The following is a 20,304-nucleotide window of genomic DNA, read 5'->3' as shown; positions in this document are numbered from 1 at the left end:
ATGCATTTTAAGGAGGAATGATCAGTTACATTAGTTCATCAAGAGAAGCCAGACTGAAATAGTAGTAATAGAAGATGGCACAAAGAATCAGAGCAAGATTAATAGGGAGACGGAATAAACCAGACATTGTGGAAAGGGGTGGAGTAAGTGCAGAAGAGTGAGGAGTGGTGGAGCCATCATTGGAGAGAGGAAAGGGCATAGAAAAAGAGAGACGAAGGTGAGGAAGTAGAGTTCATGAGCTTGTTGTATTCGTGTGAGATATTTGACCATGGCAGGGAGAGGTGTGTGTGTGCATGTGTGCTTATGTGTGTAATCAAGGTTAATACCGGCATGTGTGTAGGTTATGGGGTGAGGGCCAGCACAGAGGGAGAAGTTGAAAATACAGCATTTGGTTTCACAGTATCAAAAATTTAAAGTACATATTTTATGACCTGGTGTTTCCACTTTTCAATACCTATGCTGGAGCAGTGGTTCTCAGATTTTAGTAAGCATCAGAATTACCTGGAAAACAGATTCCTGGGCCCCTCCTCTGGAGATTCAGTAGGTGTGGGTTGAGCCTGAGAGTTTGCATTTCTGACAGGGTCTCAGATAATGCTGTATTTTAACAATGAACACTTGAAACAACCTAAATGTTCATTAGATGGACAAATGGCTAAACCGTGGCATAGACACACTATGAAATACTATATGGCAGTTAAAAAGAATGAGGTGAATTTGTGGCTAAGGCGAAGGATCTCAGTGGCCTGTTACCACATGAAAAGACCAAGTTGTGGAATAGTGCATATGTATGGTATCATTTGCATTAAGAAAATAATCTGACCAGGGCCTCTGGGTGGTTCAGTTAAGCAACTGACTCTTGATTTCGCTCAGGTCATGATCTCAGGGTCTTGAGAGCGAGCCCTGCATTAGGTCCTGCGCTCATCAGGGAGTCTGCTCGAGTTTCTCTCCTCCCATCCCCCACAAAAAAAAATAATCCAACCAGTCCATATATCTATGTGTATGTTAGGAAAAAATTTGGAAGCCTACACAAGTGATCAGTAATTTCCAGGGAAGGAGCTGAGATTGCAGGGGTGGGCAGAAGATTAGGAGTTGGTCAAAGAGAATGTTTTTGCCTTTATTGTTGAATTTTTTTAAAAGGAGAGTTTATATATTGTGTAATTAAATTTTTTTAATTTTTAGAAACGAGGGAAAATAGAGATTAATGAGGAAATGGAACAAAGTTTGAGTCTGGAAGGAGATGGGACTAGAATGGGGTCAAAAGGAAGCTGAAGGTGGGGACACACATTAAGGAATGCTAGGTGAGGAGGTGAAATGGTGGGTATCTCAGCTTCATTTTTTCTATTAAGGTAGACGACCGTCTTCCGAAAGGAATGTAGTTACAGTTCAGGGAATAAGAGAACCAAGAATATAGAAGGATTTTCTTCCTTCTGGGGCAAGTCCTAGGACTTACCTGATGTTGAGCCCATACATTTTAGTGACAGTGTGAATTGTGTTATAATTAATATATATTTTTGGGATCTCTGGAATGATAAAAGTGTCCTTCTGTATCCTAATAACGTAAGTGGTGGTTGGGGATCCCAGGATAGCTTCAGGACGAGGGTTGGTCTCTAGACAGACCTAGGTGGTAATTAGAGGCTTGGAATTTTTCAGCACCACCTCTGGGTGGAGAGAGGGACTGAAGATTAAGTTAATCACTAAGGGTCAATGATTTAATCAGTCGTGCCTACATAGTGAAGCCTTCATAAAACTTTCAAAAATCCATTAAAATTTCTCATTAAAACTTCTCTTCCATTCCTTTAATAATGTAGAGGTGATAGGATTTTGTTTCAGTTTTCTGTAGCCTGCAGACACTACTGGACACACAGGGACAGGGATTATTAACCTGGAAACTGCACATTTCACTTGTCTGTGTGAACCCTACAGATTGCATGCCAGATTTGTGTGTGTGTGTGTGTGAGAGAGAGAGAGAGAAAGAGAGAGAGAATGCATGTTTTTGGGTGGGTTGATGGTAAGTGGTTTTTAAATAAGTTTTCAGATGGGTCCCTGACCTTACAGAGGAGTGCAGAATAATAAGAATAATAAGAAATGCTAAATGTTCTTTGGGAACTCTTTATTTTTAAAAGATGACACAGGTAGTACTCTTTATTTTCAGCTACTGAAGAGTAAGTGTGATGTGCTATTTTGTCGTCACCCCTGGTTCTTGGTAACTGGAGCTTCTAACACCCTTGTTTGTAACTTCCTAAGTCAGGGGTGAGAGGAGTGTCTTATGTTATTCGTTATTAGCCCCGTACAACCATTCCTGAGTTGATGCTAATGGGGTTACTTGTGGGCCCTAGGTAGCTTCTGCAGGGGGCTGGTTGCAGTAGGAACCAACCCTGTGATTAGAGGGGTGGAATTATCAGGACTTCAGAAGAGCTGCTAGAGTTTGGGCTTATCACCAGTAACCAGTGATTTAATCAGACGTGCCTATGCAGTAAAGCCTCCATAAAAACCCTTTCAGAGACTTGGTAGCTGAAGTGCAGCAGTCGTGTGGGACCGAGCCTTTAAACCTGTGCAGTCTGATACCGACTCTTGATAGTTAGTGTCAGAATATAATAGAATCATAGGACATTCCCTTGTTGTCCAGAGAGTTGGAGAACACGTTGCTGGTGTGGGAAGATGTGCCCATTTGGTGTCAGAAGTGTTGTGAGTAAAAACAGTTCAGAGCCAATGGCTGCATTATTATGTTATTTGCAGCAGCCCTCAGAGCAGTGCTACTGAAATGAGATGAGAATGGATAGTTGGCTTTATCTAAGGTTGGGACCTTTGGCGGTGGGTGCTGCGGGGTAAGGAATTTTGATGTTTAGTTGGAGAGTGGTTGTACCATGTGGTTTTGGCCAAATAGGGAAAGAAATGAAGCCATGAGCTGGATGAGGGACTGGTAGAAAAGGAAAGAATCAAGGGTCTAGAGGCATGTACAGAGGTTGGACAAAGCAAAGTGGGAACATCAGGTGGGAGAGCACCATTGGAAGGAGGAATTCTGTGAAAGAATTACCAGATACAGGGCTCAAGGGGGGGTTTTTTGACTATCGGTTGAGGATGGCGTGAATGAGAATAGTGGTTGGGTGGACTGTCCTCTAGGTTACTGGACCGTGCAGACTGAGGTCCTAGATGGTGATGGTGGTCTCTGACAAGGGTAGCAGACTGGTCTGCTTAAAGGTCAAGAGGAGCATTGCTGAAGGTATTCTGTTTGAATAGGACCTTTCCTTAGCAATTAGGTAAGAAGCTTAACTGGCTTCTCGATGCCAGTTCTTCTGGCACTTCTCTCTCTAGTCCATGGAGACTAGGTGGCTCTGCGGTGAAGTAGACCTAGAACAACCTGAGAGGGGTAGAGCCCTAGAGCACAGGTCTCCGTAGTTCGTACAAGGACATGGCTTTTTTTTTTTATTATTCCTTTGAATTGTTATGTAGCATTAATTGTGGGCATTCATTATAAACATCCTACATAAACGATGGCTGTGTAGTCGTTCATCAGTTTGAACTGGAGCGAGTCTCTTTGCTGAATCTTTGCTTCCCTACCCACTCCCATTGGATGACAGTTATTCCTCATATGTAAAATGAGATTGGTTGTACTGAATCTTTACAGTCTTACTGCTGCTGTTTCCTTGAAATGCATTCAGTATATGGAGTTTTATAAAATTAGTATTTGAAAAAATGATTGGCCTTTTGAAAGCTTTGGGAAAGATCTTTTTCTTTCCTTCTTTTTTTGGTAGATAACTTCACTTGGAAATTATTTATCCAAGGCTGGAGGCATCTGCATCAAGAAAGCTCAAATTCTGTTTTCGGTGCTGCATTTTTCATTTTCTAAGTAATGACCAGTATCCACTTGTCTAGATTGCCACTTCAGTTACAGTACTTTCTTTTCTCTAAACAGAGAAGCTTAATCTCAAGTTTGTGCGTCCTGAGGCTAGAACTGGACTGCTGTCTTTTGAGGAGAGCCAGAGAATTAAGAAACTCCAGGAAGAAAACAAACAGTTCTTGAGTGTACCACGAAGGTGAGTTGAGCAAGAATGTAGGACAGTACAAGGCATAAAAAGACTCCTGAATATAACATTTTTTATTTGGTGTTCTCTTTTTTCCTGTTTCCTTTTCTCAGCTGCCGTTATTAAATCCAAATCTGTTTTATTTTGGTTAACTCACTTGGAATTTTTTTTTTTCTTTATGGTTGTTTCAGACCAAAGTGGGACAAAAACACTAGTCCAGAAGAACTCAAACAGGCAGAGAAAGATAACTTTCTAGAATGGAGACGTCAGCTTGTCCGGTGAGTGTTAGAATATATGAAGATTTGTCTTGAAATTCTGAGCCTGGCGTTTGGTGTGTTTGCATTGCTGTTTGCATTTTGAAGGCTTGATTCTTTTAAAAAGGAAATGGTAGATTTCTTCTTTCAAGTGCAAATTCTGTGTGTGACCAGCATTACTTGGTACGTGTGCATCTTTGCACAGAGATGGTAAATTGATTACTACACTCCATTCCTGGCCTTCTCTCCCTCATACCCTTCTCTAGCCATTAGTCACCCTGGAGTTGATCACCGCTCTCTCGAGCATTCTTCCAGAAGGAGGTGTGTGGGAGAAATGTCATTTTGTGGGATGAACATCTAGGACTTAAATAGATTAAGTATAAAATTTCAAATTTGATTTTCATATTGACTAGGAGAAAGTGATAAAAACAGTTTGATAGTTAATATTTGTGTACTTTTCAATGCAATGAATTTGAGTGTTTCTACGACTTGAAACCTTCGATTATAATCTGGCAAAGATAAAAACTTTTCATTCTAAAGCCAGGCTAGAAGAGGAACAAAAATTGCTGTTAACTCCATTTGAAAGAAATTTGGACTTTTGGCGCCAGCTCTGGAGGGTGATTGAGAGAAGGTAAGTTACCATTTTCCTTTTGTGTGATGAAGACATCAGTAGTGTTATATTAGATTTGGGTGTTGATGAATGCTCACAGACCCCGGGGGCCGGGGTGCTCAGGGATTAAGCTGTGCAAATGGCTCTTGAGAATTATAAAAACTGAAAGTGTGATACTATATTTCTTTCAATGTATAGATTTTTTTTTGATGAGGTGAACATGTTGTTAAGTGGGTAAGAATGGTGAACATTTTCTGTAAGATGGGTTCTGAAGTACCTACAGTTATTTTAACAAATGTCTGTTGATTCCTATTGGACATATGGAAAATATGGTTGTGAAAGGGAGGTAGATGTCTGTTTGCAAAGAGAAAATATGTTGTGGGGGAGGCATGAGGGTCACAGGAATGAAGTGCAGTCTTTGCACTCAGATCATCAGTACGTAGTAAATCCAGAGTGTGATTCCTGCTGTGTTAGATAGAAAGGCAGTGGGCTGAGTTAGAACAGAGGAAGGAGCAGCTGACAAGGATGGGGGGAATCCAGGAGTGATTTGTTTTAATTGTGATGGGTGATGGTTGCACAACTTTGCGAATATACTAAAAACTACTGAATGGTTACTTTTAAAAGGATTAATTTTATGATATGTGGATTATTTCTCAGGTTTTTTTTTTTTTTTTTTTTTTTAAGTCACTTACATTCCTTCCCCACCCTGCTCCCACAGGGGCAGAGAGAAGGCTGTTGGGCTGGGCCATGGGGAGCTCAGAGTAACAAGGCAAATCTCTAAGCCTGAAAAAAGTAGAAGCTTGCTGCTGATTCCCAGACTCAGTGCAGGGCCTTTTGATTCAGTTATACTTGAATGAGGCTTGGGAAGACCCACTGATTGTCCTGGGGAACTTCTGTAGAGCACAGTGGATCTCTTCTTCAGGCCCTCTTGAGCAGTTGAAGATGTGTACTGCTGCTTCCAAAGAGAAATGGTAACAAGGTTTAACATATTGAAACCTGGCCTTGGAACGCCCCCATCTGCATATTTCACAGTATTGGGTTTTTTTTTTTTTGTCTGTTCGTTGGGGTTTTTTTTTGTTTTTTTTTGGTTTTTTTTGTTTTTTTTTGATTTTAGGTTTTGTCCTACTTCCTATATAGGGTCTGTATTTCCTCTCCGTTCCTTTTTTTCTTTTTTCCATTTATTCTGGTTTCTGACTTTTATGTAAGAGGCCTTCCTCAGATATCAAGTGATGTTTGTTGTCTGTTCATATTTTTTTTTAAGATTCTTGTTTATTTATTTGAGAGAGAGAGCATAAGCAGGGGAGAAGGGCATAGGGAGAGGGAGAAGCAGGCTCCCCCCCTGAGCAGGGAGCCCAATGCAGGGCTTGATCACAAGACCCTGGGATCATGCATGACCTGAGCTGAAGGCAGATGCTTAACCGACTGAGCCATCCAGGCGCCCCAGTGTGGTCATATTTAAGAATGAAGCATTATAATATGCTGATTGACAGGAACACCTGTTTGGGTGGAATTTGCCATCTGGTGGACTTCACTGTACAGGACCAAGTAGGGATCAATTTTATTTTGTTGGAATACCCCAAGATGTTAGGATCTATAGGGATTTTTCCTAGAGCCAGTCAGTTTCTTAAAGAGAAGAACGGTCTCCTGCCAAGAACATGGCTAAAGGTGTGGTGGTATAATGCAAAGAGATTGCGCATTTTCTCCACTTGGTATGTAGACTTGTTTAATCTGCCCTTTTTCAGTATGGTTCCTTTTTCCCATGCTCTTCTGTGCTTGAGGTCCCAATTCTGCAGCCTCTCAGGTTCATTTTCTCCATAATAAACCCTAGCCTTCTGCCATTGGGGTAGGAGATTGAGGGGGTGTAGTTGCCTGGTTGATTGGAACAGGGGAGGAGACCTAAGAGCTCCTCATTCAGGTTGATTTCAGCCCTACGCTTCACCCTTGCCTAGAGACCTTCATCTCATGCTTTTCATCTGCTCCCTCGGGGCGGGAGCATGAACAGGCTTGCTTCTAGACTGGGCTGCTGTGTCGCAGTTGCTGTTCTTTCTCTCTGTTCTAGTGAGCTTCAAAGTTTGCTTTCATTTGTATAGGTTTTGAGAGGGAAGTATATGTGTTCATTTCACATTTGACAGAAAGGCCCTTTACACACTTTTTATGTCCCTAAATAAGCTACTGGTTTCCCTAGAGGGAGCCTGTACTTGTTGAAACTCCTCACTTCAATTATAGTGTTCCTTGCTCTGTACTTTTATTATGAGGTATTTCTCTGTTTATAAAAGAGAGCATGTATTGTAACTTAAGGTGTGTAGTTTATATCACATGGAAGTGGATCTGAATTACATAGAAATATTAATAATAAAGCTACTATGCCACATTTTTTAACAGGAAATATTTAGTGATGTGTTGCAGTACAGCAGATGTCTCCTGTTTGGTAACAGGCTAGCCAAGCCATCTGCCTCTTTAATTTCAAGCGTAGTTATTGGAAAAGATTTGATGTATACCCTGTCATTGAAATGCAGGAAGCGCGGGGGCGCTGAGGGCAGTACGCTGTATTCCAGGAAGAGAAGGCACTATTGTGCTGCGGAAGCCTTTCCTGGTACATGGTCAGCAGTTTGCTCTGCAGCCTCGGGCAGCACACGGAGCAAGCGGTCTTAAGTTTGTCTTTTCTTACCGGTGTCTGCTTGTTTGCGGGTAGACCTGATGTTTGTGGACCTTGCAATTTTAGTTTATTAGGCTTTGTCCGTGTTTTTGCAGTCACTGTTGCATTTACTGTTAAATCCTCACAGTTTGAAAGTGGTAGAGACTACCTTAAGGAGGAGATACCGGGACCCACTTAATTAGAGAACTTAACAATTTGTCATTAATTAGCAAGTCTGTGAGTTCCCCTGAATCACAGTCTTATGCTGGAAATTTAACTATTCTGAAAGAAAATGCACTTTGATTGTCAAAGCCCTGCCTTAAACGGTGAACTTGATTTAATACATGTCCTCCGTGTCCAGCTTAGTTGCATCAGCATTACCTCAGAACAGGCTAACCACACATGGGTTTTTAGGAGACTGCTGTGAGCACGTCTGCAGCTTATTTCCCTCCAGTGGCAGCTGGCCCTGAGAGCATCTCTGCTAGCCACGGGGGCAGAATGAAAGGAGGACCCTCCCGGAGAAGTGGGAGATTTATTCTTGCAGCGCTCGGCTGCTGTGGTCCCCTCTATGTGCGTGAGGGCTCTGAGGAACTTGCTGTCCGCTGCAGAAAGTTTTCTTATTGCTGCATCTTCCATGTGACAAAAGAAGTTGGACTCCTCATTCCTGCTTCGGTTGTGGCAACTTCCCTGTCTTGTATTTTGGCCATTTAAACGCATTGCTGGAACTGGTGGATGTTGATTTGCTGGATGTGTGCTTTGTCTCATCAGCCCTGGGTTTGACTAAGATACAGGCTTTGATAGTGGCAGCTGTCAGGAAGTGATTTATTAGCTTTCTTTTGAGGCCTGAACGCCAGTGTAGATTAGGTACTGAGTATACATTAGACCCCACCTTGGACTGAAGTATTTGGAATACTCTTTTTGCCTCACCAGGAGAGTTTACTAGAAGATACAGTTGAAGCTTTAACAATGAAATATCAGAGGCTCTCTCGGACATGTAACAGCAAGAGAATGTTACGATTATAAGCATGTCCTCTGGTCCAGACTGACTTCCCATTATAGCTCCGTCACTTAGCAGCTGGTGACCTTGGACAAGTGACTTTGCTGTCCTAAGGTTCAGTTTCCTCATATATAAACTGGGGTTAATTGTACCTTAAAACATTAAAAGTGTCAGATGTTAATATGTGGAAAGTGTTTGCTATTGTTATCATATGGTCAGTGTTTCACTTCACAATGATTAGAGTATCTCACCTTTCTTTTTCAGTGATATCGTGGTCCAGATAGTAGATGCTCGAAACCCACTTCTTTTCAGATGTGAGGATTTGGTAAGTAAAGTGTGACAGAATTCAAATGTGCAGTCCTTGGAGCCGCAGCGGGAGGACAGCATCACTAGTAGCCGTCACTGCCGCCAGGTTCGGTTCTCTCCTCTAGCTGTGTTTAAGGAGGCCGCCTCTCCTTCCAGCGGCAGGTGCGTGCATCCTGCCGCTGTTTAGACTGGTGTCTTCCTTCGAAAACAAGTATTTCCATCTGCAGGAAGGGCAAACACATGAAGTTTCTGGCTGGTAGTTTAGAAGCCAGTTTGTTAATAGACATTTGCCAGTGTTTCTCACTTTGTAAGAGACAGCAGTTGAAATAGCATTGTGCTTATTGGTCACATCTTACCCATCCTGTTAAGTTTTCTCTTCTCACACGTTAGTTATTGCCTCCTGTGATCTTTTACAAGCAAACTAAGTTTGTAAAACACCAGAGGGAGTAACAGTTAAGGAGTGAAGACTGCATGAAATAATGTAATACAGGTTTTAAATCAAAACACTGTGCACATGTGAAGTATTCCTATTAGTGTTTGAGTCCGTAGTAGTAACAGGGCAGAATAGTTTCTTTAAAGATTTTGTTTATTTATTTGATAGAGAGCACAAATAGGGGGAGCAGCAGGCAGAGGGAGAGGGAGGAGCGGGCTCCCTAATGCGGGGCTCAATCTCAGGACCCTGGGATCATGACCTGAGCCGAAGGCAGACGCCCAGCAGCGCAGAATATTTTTAAATCCACTGGTGAGGGACAAAAATCTTAATGTTGAAACTCTTATGAAGTCAGCTTTTATAACTTGGGTGTGTTTCCTAATGAAGAGCTGTGGTTGGGAATTAATTTCAAGTACTGGATCTTGTTTTTCTTTTAAACTTCAAAAAGTATTTTTTATGTGAAAAGATGAGATTATTATCGGCTGTCATCACTTGGCTGAAAAATAGTCCCTGCTGGCCGACAAATCTCCTAATTTTGCAGTTTTTAAACTTTTGTGTAAAAAACAATTCAGCCCTATTAAAGAGAGGAACTACATTATTTAAAGGAAAAGAATCTGTTATACTTCCGACAGGGTAGGAGAGCATTTCCTTATACCCTTTCCAATTCTTTATGTCAAGGGTATGTCTAGGTATTTATGATGTGATATTTTCAGAGCTTGTTGAGAGGGTCAGTAGAGTGTACCAGGATGAAAAATCTTTAAATTAGGATGACTTAAAATTGAGGACAGTAAAAACTTTTAGTTTTGGGGGCTTTCAATATAATTAGCCCAATTGTTACTTGTTTGAAGAGGCCTTTCTAAATACCTTTGTCTCGCCTAGGAATGTTATGTGAAAGAAATAGATGATAATAAGGAAAACGTCATTCTGATAAATAAGGCAGATTTGTTGACTGCTGAGCAGCGGAGTGCCTGGGCCACATACTTTGAAAAAGAAAATGTGAAGATTATCTTCTGGTCAGCTTTGGCTGAAGCCATTCAGCTGATTGGTGACACTAAGGTAACCTGGGGGACTTTTTCAGGTTGCATTTCTGGGAGCAGGATTTCAGTTTCTGGTTAGTAAGCTTTGTTTTTTCTTACTGAAGATTTCTGGGAATCCAGGGCTTTTGTCTGTTCCCTAAATGCTCTGATAGTAGCATGACCTATAGAAAAATGAGTCAAGGTTACTTTCTCTGGTTGTCAAAGAAATTGACATCTCTGGGGCTCTATGGTGCAGACTGATAATTAGCTATAATTTTTAATTTTTTTAGATTTTTGGCAGGAAATTATATAGGAAGTTTCATAATGACTTTATAATTGTTTTTAACAGGAGGCAGGTACAACCAAAGCACGCACCTCAGGGCTTGATTAGAATCTCTTTGGACATTGTTTACAAAACAAACAAATGAAGTAATCCTAAAGATATACCATGTTATCTTGGGGTTTTTTTAAGATTTTATTTATTTTATTTTTTGAGAGAGTGAGCAAGAGAGCACGAGCAGGGGGAGGGGCAGAAGGAAAGAGAGAAGGAGAAGCAGACTCCCCACTGAGCAGGGAGCCCAATGTGGGGCTCCATCCCAGGACCCTGGGATCATGACCTGAGCCGAAGGTAGACATTTAACTGCCAGCCACCCAGGCACCCTATACCGTGTTATTTTTTAACCTTAATTTTACAGAAACAGTTTGGGCTTCTTTTGTGTGTGTGTGTTTTGTTTTGTTTTTTGTTTTTTTAAGTCATCTCTGCACCCAGTGTGGGGCTTGAGCTCACAACCCAAAGATCAAGAGTCACATGCACCACCAACTGAGCCAGCCAGGCCTCCCGGGGTTTATTTTCTAATAAAAAATATAGCTATTAGCTAATAGTAGCTATGAAGTGAAATTAGTAGTAGAATCTTAGAGCTGAAAGAGACTTAAAGTAATATCTTTTTTCCTAGCCTTTTCCTTCCTTTTCTCTTATCTCTGCTTATCTCTGTTACCCATCTACGGACTGTTTTGTACATTGAGCCGAGTGCCAGTAAATACAGTGCCCTCCCCTTGATGAGCTCTCAGGTTAGCCCTGTGAATTCCTTCCCTCACCTTCGTGGCAGACAGTCCTGTAATCTCTCTGTTATTTATCTATGTTAAATGATAGAGACTAGGTAGATCACTCTTTCTATCTACATTTAGAAAGTTCTTCAGTTCAGTGAAGCTCAGTCAGCCTACTTAGCCTTTGATCTAAGGACTCTTCCTTTGTCCCCTTAGTTCTCTCTGTGTATATTTTCTGGTTTCATTATGGACATAATATCTGGGACGCTCTTCATCTCAAGTGCCAGTCTGCGTATGTCAAGAAACACTTACAACTGGTGGCACCTAATTGTATACATTAGGTATTCAGAGGGATGATTATTTCTTGTGATCACAATACTCCCAGTAATTCAGTTTTTGTTCATTCACCCCATTTCAGAGGAACTATGTTATGCTTTTGGCTCATTTAACCTGTGAACAACCAAATCCCTCATATTTTTTAAAAAAGAAAAGACTTATGCAAATCTAATCCCCTATTTACATGTGAAAAAAGTTTTTCATTTTGTATTTACCTCAATTTAGAACATACAGTTACTCTGAAATATTGTTAGTGATTTGGGGCTAAGATAGAGAATTCGTTTCAGTTGTACAGTTTGCTTTTCTCTAGCTTTGAATCTGCAAATTTTGTGTGTTTGTCCTTCTGTATATTCTTTCCAGTCATTGATAACATTGTTAAACAGATTAGGACCAAGGGGAGAGCTCTGTAACCTTTTGTGAATTTACTAAGCCTTCTGTACCAAGCATTTTGATGTGATGAATACAGTTGTGTTCACAAGGATATAACAATAATAATTGTTCCTTTGTTTCTATCGTTAATAAAAACTAACCCATAGAAAGCTTATTCTGTGCCAGGCACCACTGTCTGAAGCACTTTATACATTGTATTCATTGAATCATCTCAGCAGTAAGTTAAGTGCTTATTATCCTCAGGTAGTCAGGCTTCATGGCTTGTTCTTAACCATTATTTCTGTTGTTTCAACTCTTTCCTGGAAGCCAATGTTTTACTGAAGTTTTTTAGTAAATATTTATCACCGTATTACTTAGCCCTGATGTACCAACCCAAGAACTATCAAAAATGGAAAAAAGATCAGTTTCTACATCTGTGGTATTCCCTGACTTGTTAACCGAGTAGTGCATGGGTGACTGTCTTTCTAGGGCTCACCAGCTATCTTGTAGACTTGCTCCCGTACCCAATTCTGAGTTCACAGAGCATGGTTATGGAAGATACTCTTTCTCCCTTTTTAAGTTAGCCGTCATTTACTTCTCCCAAGTCTTCTGAAGTGTCTGCCGTTTTTCATGATTTCCCAAGACCAATAACCAGATACTGTTGTGATATCATAGCTGGAATCACATCTGTCATTTGAGTATCAAACATGAACTTATTAGAGATAGTTTAATAGTCACTGTTTTCTCAGCTCTCTGAAATTTGGTTCTTCCTTTATAGTTGTTTGATCACTTCTTATTTGAAAAAAAAAGTTTTCAAGCTGAGTACTTTGGTTTTCTCTTGGCCATCTGTTAAATTGCACTGTGTTTCCCCAAGGGATTGACTTTTCCCTCTTTTTATTTTTAATATAAGTGGCACAAAGTCCTTTTGTTGTCTTCATCATTTTTCCTGAACCTAAACTGCTTCTGGTTTTAGTTTTTTTAATACACATCCACATTCAGTTCACATTACTGTTTTCTGTTTCTTTCATATTTTGAAATGATCCAGAAGAGCTCACAGTAAAGACACACCGTCTTCTTTGTATTCATTGCTCGTTTCTCATAGAAATTGCTTCCAGTTCTGTGGTTCTGTTATAAGCCTTGCTGCCATGTTTCTTTTTGACCTGCCAGACTTGATCATGAAATCATGCCTGTTTTCCCTGACATTTTGTTTATGTCTCTACTTCCCTAAAATGTAGGATACTTGTTTAACTGAGATCATTGTGTCTTCTTCTGTGACGGTTACTCATTCTAACACTAGGTAACTTAGAAATGATGCAAGGTTTGCATCACTTCTAAATCCAAACCCACTCACTCTTGCTAATTCAAATTAGTAATACTGTAAATTGTTTTATTTTTACTTTATTATCAGTAGGAATTCAGAAGAATTAACACATCCTTGAAGAGTAAATGATTTTTATCTTTTTCTTTGCATCTATGAATGATTTTCACATTTGGAGTTGAGTTTTGTTGCTTCTGCATTTCATCCGGAGGGAGCTATGCTCCACAGTGCTTTGATTTATTAAAGGCAATTATAAAGGAATAGCAATTTCCTTAAACATGCAAATCACAGTCTTTAAAAATGCAAATGTGTGAAAAGGAACTCAAATTATAAACCATGCCCTTCTTGCTTTGTGCAAAGAAGAGAATGTTAAATATTTTATCGTTAATGAGAAATGCTTTGTTCTACAGCCGGGTGCAAATAATGTACTGCCATTAAGAATTCAGCTTGACACGGGCTTTTCTACATTCTTGCTTTTTTTAAAGATGTGTCTGTTACAAACGTAATGCATATTGTTTGTACACAGTCCAGATAATACAGAAATGTACAAAGTGAAGGTCCACTGCTCCTGCCGTCCCCAGAGGGCACCACTGTTGATTGTTTGTTGTGTCCTTTCACCAAAAGGCTTACCTTGTCTCCCTGTTTTCACCTTTTCTGGTCTCCTTTGTAACTTGTCTCATATTTTGTAACTTCATCTGAGATAACCAACTCTGAGTACGTTCACTAGAGTGAAAGGTGCCGTTGTCGTACACTTCTGAGCTTTTGTGGTTTCTGTCATCTCTTCAGGAACAGGGGAACGGAGATGCTGGAGAAGCCAGCGCAGCCGAGTCTGAAAAGTCCAGCAGTGATGAGGCTGCAGTCCCGCTCAGTGAGCCCGGAAGTCTCCCGGACAGCAGTTCCCTCGCACTTAGTGACGTTGCCTCTAGCGACGAAGACTCCAGTGAGTACGAGGACTGTCCGGAGGAGGAGGAGGAGGTTTGGCAGACATGTTCGGAAGAAGACAGCAACCCTGACGAAGAGGCGTGTGGCCGGGACTGGCCAGGAAGCTGCACTGCGGATTCTGAGGCTCAGGGGTGTGATGTGATGCCGAAGGAGTGCACACACAATTTTAGCCACCTGGTATCGAGGCGGGAATTGTTGGAGATCTTAAAGCAGCTGCACACAGGGAAGAAGGTGAAAGACGGACAACTTACAGTTGGACTGGTGAGATGACATAGGTCCTAAGATTGTTACCACGTGGGTACCTTTTTTTCTTTTTTTTTTAAAGACTTATTTATTTGAGGGATGCCTGGGTGGCTCAGTTGGTTAAACATCTGCCTTCGGCTCAGGTCATGATCCCAGGGTCCTGGGAGATCGAGTCCTGCATCGGGCTCCTTGCTCACCACGGAGCCTGCTTCTCCCTCCACTGCTCCCCCCACTTGTGCTCGTGTGCTCTCTCCCCTTCTTTCTTTGGCAAATAAATAAATAAAATCTTAAATCAAATATTTTTTTTTTATTGGAGAGAGAGAGCGCACAAGCAGGAGGGACAGAGGGAGAGAGAATCCCACGCAGGCTGTGCACTGAGTGTGGAGGCCAATGTGAGGCTTGATCTCAGGACCCTGAAATCACAAGCTGAGCTGAAACCAGGAGTCAGACGCCCAACCAGCTGCACCACCCAGGCGCCCCACTACATGGGTGCCTTTATTTCTAATCCATTGGTAGCTACCCTGGAACCCAGGGGACCACCAACCTTCTGGTGTCATAGGGAACATTATTGCCCTCTTGTTGCCCGCTGGCATTGTGGGAGGAGGTAAAGCCCAACTCAAAAGAGTAAACTCTCTCAAGACTTATATTGGATATACCCCTATTTATATCAGTTATCTTCTGCCATCTTCCAATTCGGCCGTACCGGTCCTGTGACTTACCAAGAGGTAGCAGAATGAGAGTGCTTTTAAGGTTGTCTTCAGACTTCCAGTTCAATAATCTTACCTTCTATAGGCTTTTGGTGTCACGTGATCCTTGCCAACTTGTACTGTAAATGTTCCACATGCATTTTAGGGAGAATCCCAACATCTTTGGACCAGGCAAAGCATGACTGGTGCTTTAATTGCAGAAGAACAGGGAAAGGAGATCACATCCCTGCCTACTAGAGGTGATTCTAGAAGTGGCTATGAGAAGTGCTCAGACCTCAAAGACGTACAGCACGGCTCCAGCGGCCCCATCTTTAGCTAAGGAAATGTAAAATGTTAGAGAAGGTATTTTAAAGGCCTCTCATCCAAGAGAACAAAACCGTGAGGTAACATAGATTGTGGCAGGTTTAAAATCTTCTAGCTCTTAAGTTACATGCCAAGTATAGCTAATCCTAATTGTTTTGAAGCGCCCGTCCCCGAAGCCTACTAGCAATGATTGTAGCAGATCAACATTCCACCTCGGAGTGCTAGTTACAGGAGTTGCCCTTGGAGCCAGGCGGACCTGGTGCTACAGTGGGATGGACTCGCTGTGAACCTTGGAGAACTTGAGTCGTTCCTCTCAGCTTCATAGCTTCAACTTCATTTCTTTATGTGATTGCTAAAAATTCATTTTCTACATGCTCCCAGAAAGTCCAGCTTCCCTAAAAGCTAGTCTCTTTCTTATATTTATGGACATGCTAAGCAGCCTCTCCACTTTCTGAATGTTTTACTCTAGAAAGCCTGAGAATAGGTTAATTTTCTCACTCTACGAATATTTCCGATCACGTGCCACAGGCCAGGCATCCTGCTGGTCCGTAGCAGTGTATCAGGGGATCAGACAGACACAGTCCCCACCCTCCCAGAGCCTGGAGTTCCAGGTGTGATAAGTGCGAGAGGACATCCAGTGGCCTATAGGAGTATATAGTGAGGGAGCCTGATCTGCAGAAGGTGGGGGAGATGACAGCAACAAAAGGGCCCTCCCCCCAACAAATGACATCGAAACAAATCATAATATGTCATGTAATCAAGATCTAAATAAACAAGACAGAAGATCTAAATAAGTACAAAACATGAAGAGAATATTGAGAATAATGAGCAGTTATTGGAAATCTTTATGTAACAGATTGTACCTTAAAGTATAACGTGAGGTTTCAACAAAGTGACAGTGGAACAGTGCCTTCCAGACAAACAGAAGGAAAATGTTTAAGCAAAGCCCCAGGAACAACAGATAACAATTAGCCAGAAATATGTTCTGGCTAAGTGTGGAGAGGAGTGAGAGTGAAGACTGAAACAGTGAAGTTGTCTGTTGTGAGGCCTGGAATAGAGGTGGAAGGTTTGGGGTTTTATGTTCGACGGAATCAGTATTTATAATCTTCCAATCATACTGATAGAGGATTCTTGAAAGTAAGATGGAATTGGATTTAGAGGCACAGGGGAAAGCCTGAGAAAAAGTCTGGAGCAAAGCTGCCATGATTTGAGCATTTATTTGAGAACCTTTATATGGTCCTGCTAAGAGTAATTGAAGAGCTTTAGTAGCTTGTTAACCCACTATCAAGTCAACGTGCCACTTAAAATTGTCAACCCACAAGACAGAAGCTTCCTAACAAGTTATTAAAAATTAAAAATTAGGGGCGCCTGGGTGGCACAGCGGTTAAGCGTCTGCCTTCGGCTCAGGGCGTGATCCCGGCGATCCGGGATCAAGCCCCACCTCAGGCTCTTCCACTATGAGCCTGCTTCTTCCTCTCCCACTCCCCCTGCTTGTGTTCCCTCTCTCGCTGGCTGTCTCTATCTCTGTGGAATAAATAAATAAAATCTTTAAAAAAAAAATTAAAAATTAATTGTATGTGGTGATGATTAAAATATGTTTCTGATGCTCGATGTCACCCACAGTGTGAAAAATACAGTGGAAACAGTGAAATGCCTGTAAGATGGGACATTGTGGGGAGAGCTGGGAGCGGGGGGCTAAGGTCTACTGTAACATCTGCTGTTACAGCGAGACCTATAAAAATAAAATGTGCTTAGCTTGACTGTTATCACTGGAAACATGTCTGAATAAATACACCCCCACCACAGGGGAGAAAATTGTCAACAAACAGTATCTATTTCAGATAATCTTTTGAAGCCACCAAACACTGACACTACTGTTGTGCCATGTGGGTATTATCTTTGGGTTCGATAGATAGAGTGTTTGACTCTTGAGTAACTGAGTTGTTTCTTGCAGGTGGGCTACCCGAATGTTGGTAAGAGTTCCACAATCAACACCATCATGGGCAACAAGAAAGTGTCTGTGTCTGCCACACCTGGCCACACCAAGCATTTCCAGGTATTTCTGCAGCATCAGCTTCTGGATTTCCTTCTCAGCCAGTTGCTCCCTCTGGGTGTTTCTCTGAAGTTCTTCGCCGCTCACGTGCTGGTCTTTTCTTCTGTGTGCCCAACATAAACTTCTCACTTACCTTTCAGACCCTCTATGTGGAACCTGGCCTCTGCTTATGTGACTGCCCCGGCCTTGTGATGCCATCCTTCGTCTCTACCAAGGCAGAGATGACTTGCAATGGAATCCTCCCAATTGACCAAATGAGAGACCACGTCCCCCCTGTGTCACTAATATCCTTTCTGCTTTTGAAAGATTGGTTATTACGTGTATATTAGGGCTTCATGTCTGTTTGGGAAATTGCATTGGATGTATTCACGACTGCTGTTGAACAGAAAAACCTGAAATACTAGTGAACGATCTGCCCAAGTTTATACGGTGAGGTAGCATCAGGACTGCGGAAGTAGAAGCTCATGACCTGATGGCAGCAGTGTTGCCTGATATCAGTGGGAGAGCCCAGGCTTTGGATCTCAGCCCCCAGTTGAATCCCGACACTGGCGTTTGACTATTTGCGTGACCTTGGTAAGCTTGCTTAACCTTCCAGAAACATTCCTTTTCTGAAAAGTTCTGAAAAGTTATTTCGCAGTCGATTGTGAGAATTTAATTGTTATAGCCAATACTTATTTCATGCTTACCATGTGCTTCACACAGCACTTAACCAAGTTAATCTCATTTAATTCTTAAAGCAGCCCTTGACGTGGGTACTGCTATTATTCCGATTTTTTCGAGCTTGAGGAAAGTCAGGCACAGAGAGGTTAAACAATTTGCCAAGATCGAACAGCTAGTAAGGAGCTAATTAGGAGCTCTGCCATCTCCCAGCATAATTAGTTACCTTATGTGAAGCCTCTAAGTAGTGTCTTAAGATTTTACCCTCCTTCAAGCCAACGCATTCATCTGACTGTTCCGTGGGTGCTGGTGGAAGACAGGAGACTCCGTGAGACCGGCACACTGATTTGTTAGTTTGTAAGTAGGCAAAACTATAGTTCTTGACAAGATCCTTCATGACTTCCCTGAAGGCTACAGCTTTTCATGCACACCAATTTAATTTCTCTTTCTGTAAGAAGTAATGTTTACCAGGATAGATAAAATACAGTGTATCGCTAAAATAGAATAGTGTACAGAAGTTAAAAGTACTGCACTCAGTCTACCTGTAGTGACCTGGGTAAATCTCAGACATTACATACACAGTATGACACCATATCTGTAAAAATTGTCATCTCACAGAACCGTACTTGGTAATAATAGAGCCTCGTGAATGTGAACGTCTGGAAAGTGGCCTGGTGGCTGCACCACACACTTCCCTTACCTCCACGTGGCAGGAGGGGCTGCTACAGTGTTCGAAAGGTTTGCCTTTTCAGTAGTTTTTTAATAGATGACATTGTTACTACCTCTTGATAGTTGGGAACACAGGTGTTTCGTTACTGAATGGGTCTCTGTATATTTTCCACTTCTCTGTGGATCAGTAATCAGGTGTGTACTGGCATTTATTACAAGCCAGGTTAGGTTCAGTTCTGTGGAGGCTACAAGCACGAATCAGCCGTGGGTCCTGCCCTTGCCGGATTCAGTCTGGGGGGCAGATGGGGCATGTGTGTGAATAACTGGTACAAGGTAGCATGGTGTTTAAAGAGGAAAAAAAAGTATTCAAAAATTAATGAATAACTACCCTTCTTTCTGGAGAGGTAGAAAGGCATCTGTCCTACAAGCCGTGAATTAGGAAGCATGTGTCAGAAGGTGTGGTGGGGGAGGGGGTCAGTTCAAGGGAATGATTCCTTGACAAGCTTATGTTTGCCAGAATATTCCGAGACATGTCTTAGAAAGTACATACGGCATTAATATCATAAAGCCTAGAGAGGATGAAGACCCCCATCGACCTCCAACATCAGAAGAACTGTTGACAGCATATGGATGTGAGTTATGATTTATTTTAAAGCATGAACAAAAAAGTAACAACATAGTTAACGAACTACTCCTGCAAAGATACGAATTCACATTTTTCCTTATATTTGTCCATGTTATCTTCCAGCCTTGAAGTTATCTCTGTCAGCCTTGCCCACAGGCAGTTCTGGCAGTGGGTTCCGAGTGTGACAGGGAGGGAGGGAGAGCTGGCAGCTGCCTGAGTAGTAGATGACTTCAGTGTGTTAAGCGCTTTCTAGAGTTGGAGATGATTTGAGGCCCTGGCCTCTTCCTCAGGTCTGCCCTTTGTGGACCCTCACAGTAGCAATCAGTCCCACTCCAGGGGAGACGTGTCTTCCATATGCTCCTGGTCTCGAGCCCCTGCCTATAGGAGGCCTACACTCGGATGGTGTTGAAACCTCCCACAGGGAGCATGGGCCTGCCCGCAGCTGTCTTGTGCTTGGAAGAAAAGGCCTTTGGGGCATTCACTGTTTTGTCGGTGCTCAGGTGTAGACAATGGATTGTGACTGAGGCCATGTTGGCTTTTTCTGGAGTCTTCTCCCAAACAGAAGAGAAGGGACGCTGGAAAGAAAATGAATATGCTGTCCTTGCAGGATAAGAGAGTTGTGAGGGCAGCATGGGAAAGGAAGGCCCTCAGAGATTGGGACAGAGTGGATCGAGGTCAGGATGGGGATGTAAAACAGCCTCCTTCCCCTTCCATCAGTCCCTTGGAAACCTTGTTTGACATTAAAATGAGTCCACCGCTCTCCCACCT

The 20,304-nt window shown here is 42.1% G+C and overlaps 1 protein-coding gene across 1 annotated transcript in view; it reads left to right on the top strand.

Annotated features, from left to right (window-relative positions):
- LSG1 (large 60S subunit nuclear export GTPase 1) overlaps positions 1–20,304 on the top strand; it is a 30,276-nt gene that overhangs the window by 2,851 nt on the left and 7,121 nt on the right. Inside the window, exons 3-11 of the mRNA XM_045812491.2 lie at positions 3,914–4,034; positions 4,214–4,300; positions 4,821–4,907; positions 8,783–8,843; positions 10,134–10,310; positions 14,124–14,540; positions 17,487–17,588; positions 17,726–17,869; positions 19,420–19,543. Coding sequence (XP_045668447.2) covers positions 3,914–4,034; positions 4,214–4,300; positions 4,821–4,907; positions 8,783–8,843; positions 10,134–10,310; positions 14,124–14,540; positions 17,487–17,588; positions 17,726–17,869; positions 19,420–19,543 — 1,320 coding nt within the window. The remainder of the gene's footprint in view (positions 1–3,913; positions 4,035–4,213; positions 4,301–4,820; positions 4,908–8,782; positions 8,844–10,133; positions 10,311–14,123; positions 14,541–17,486; positions 17,589–17,725; positions 17,870–19,419; positions 19,544–20,304) is intronic.

Source organism: Ursus americanus, chromosome 4 (genome assembly GCF_024610735.1).
Source record: "Ursus americanus isolate L20-20 chromosome 4, mUrsAme1.1.p, whole genome shotgun sequence".
NCBI classification, from domain to species: Eukaryota; Metazoa; Chordata; class Mammalia; order Carnivora; family Ursidae; genus Ursus; species Ursus americanus.
The sequence above is the reverse complement of the archived record's forward strand: the minus strand, read 5'-3'. Positions and strand labels throughout refer to the sequence as shown.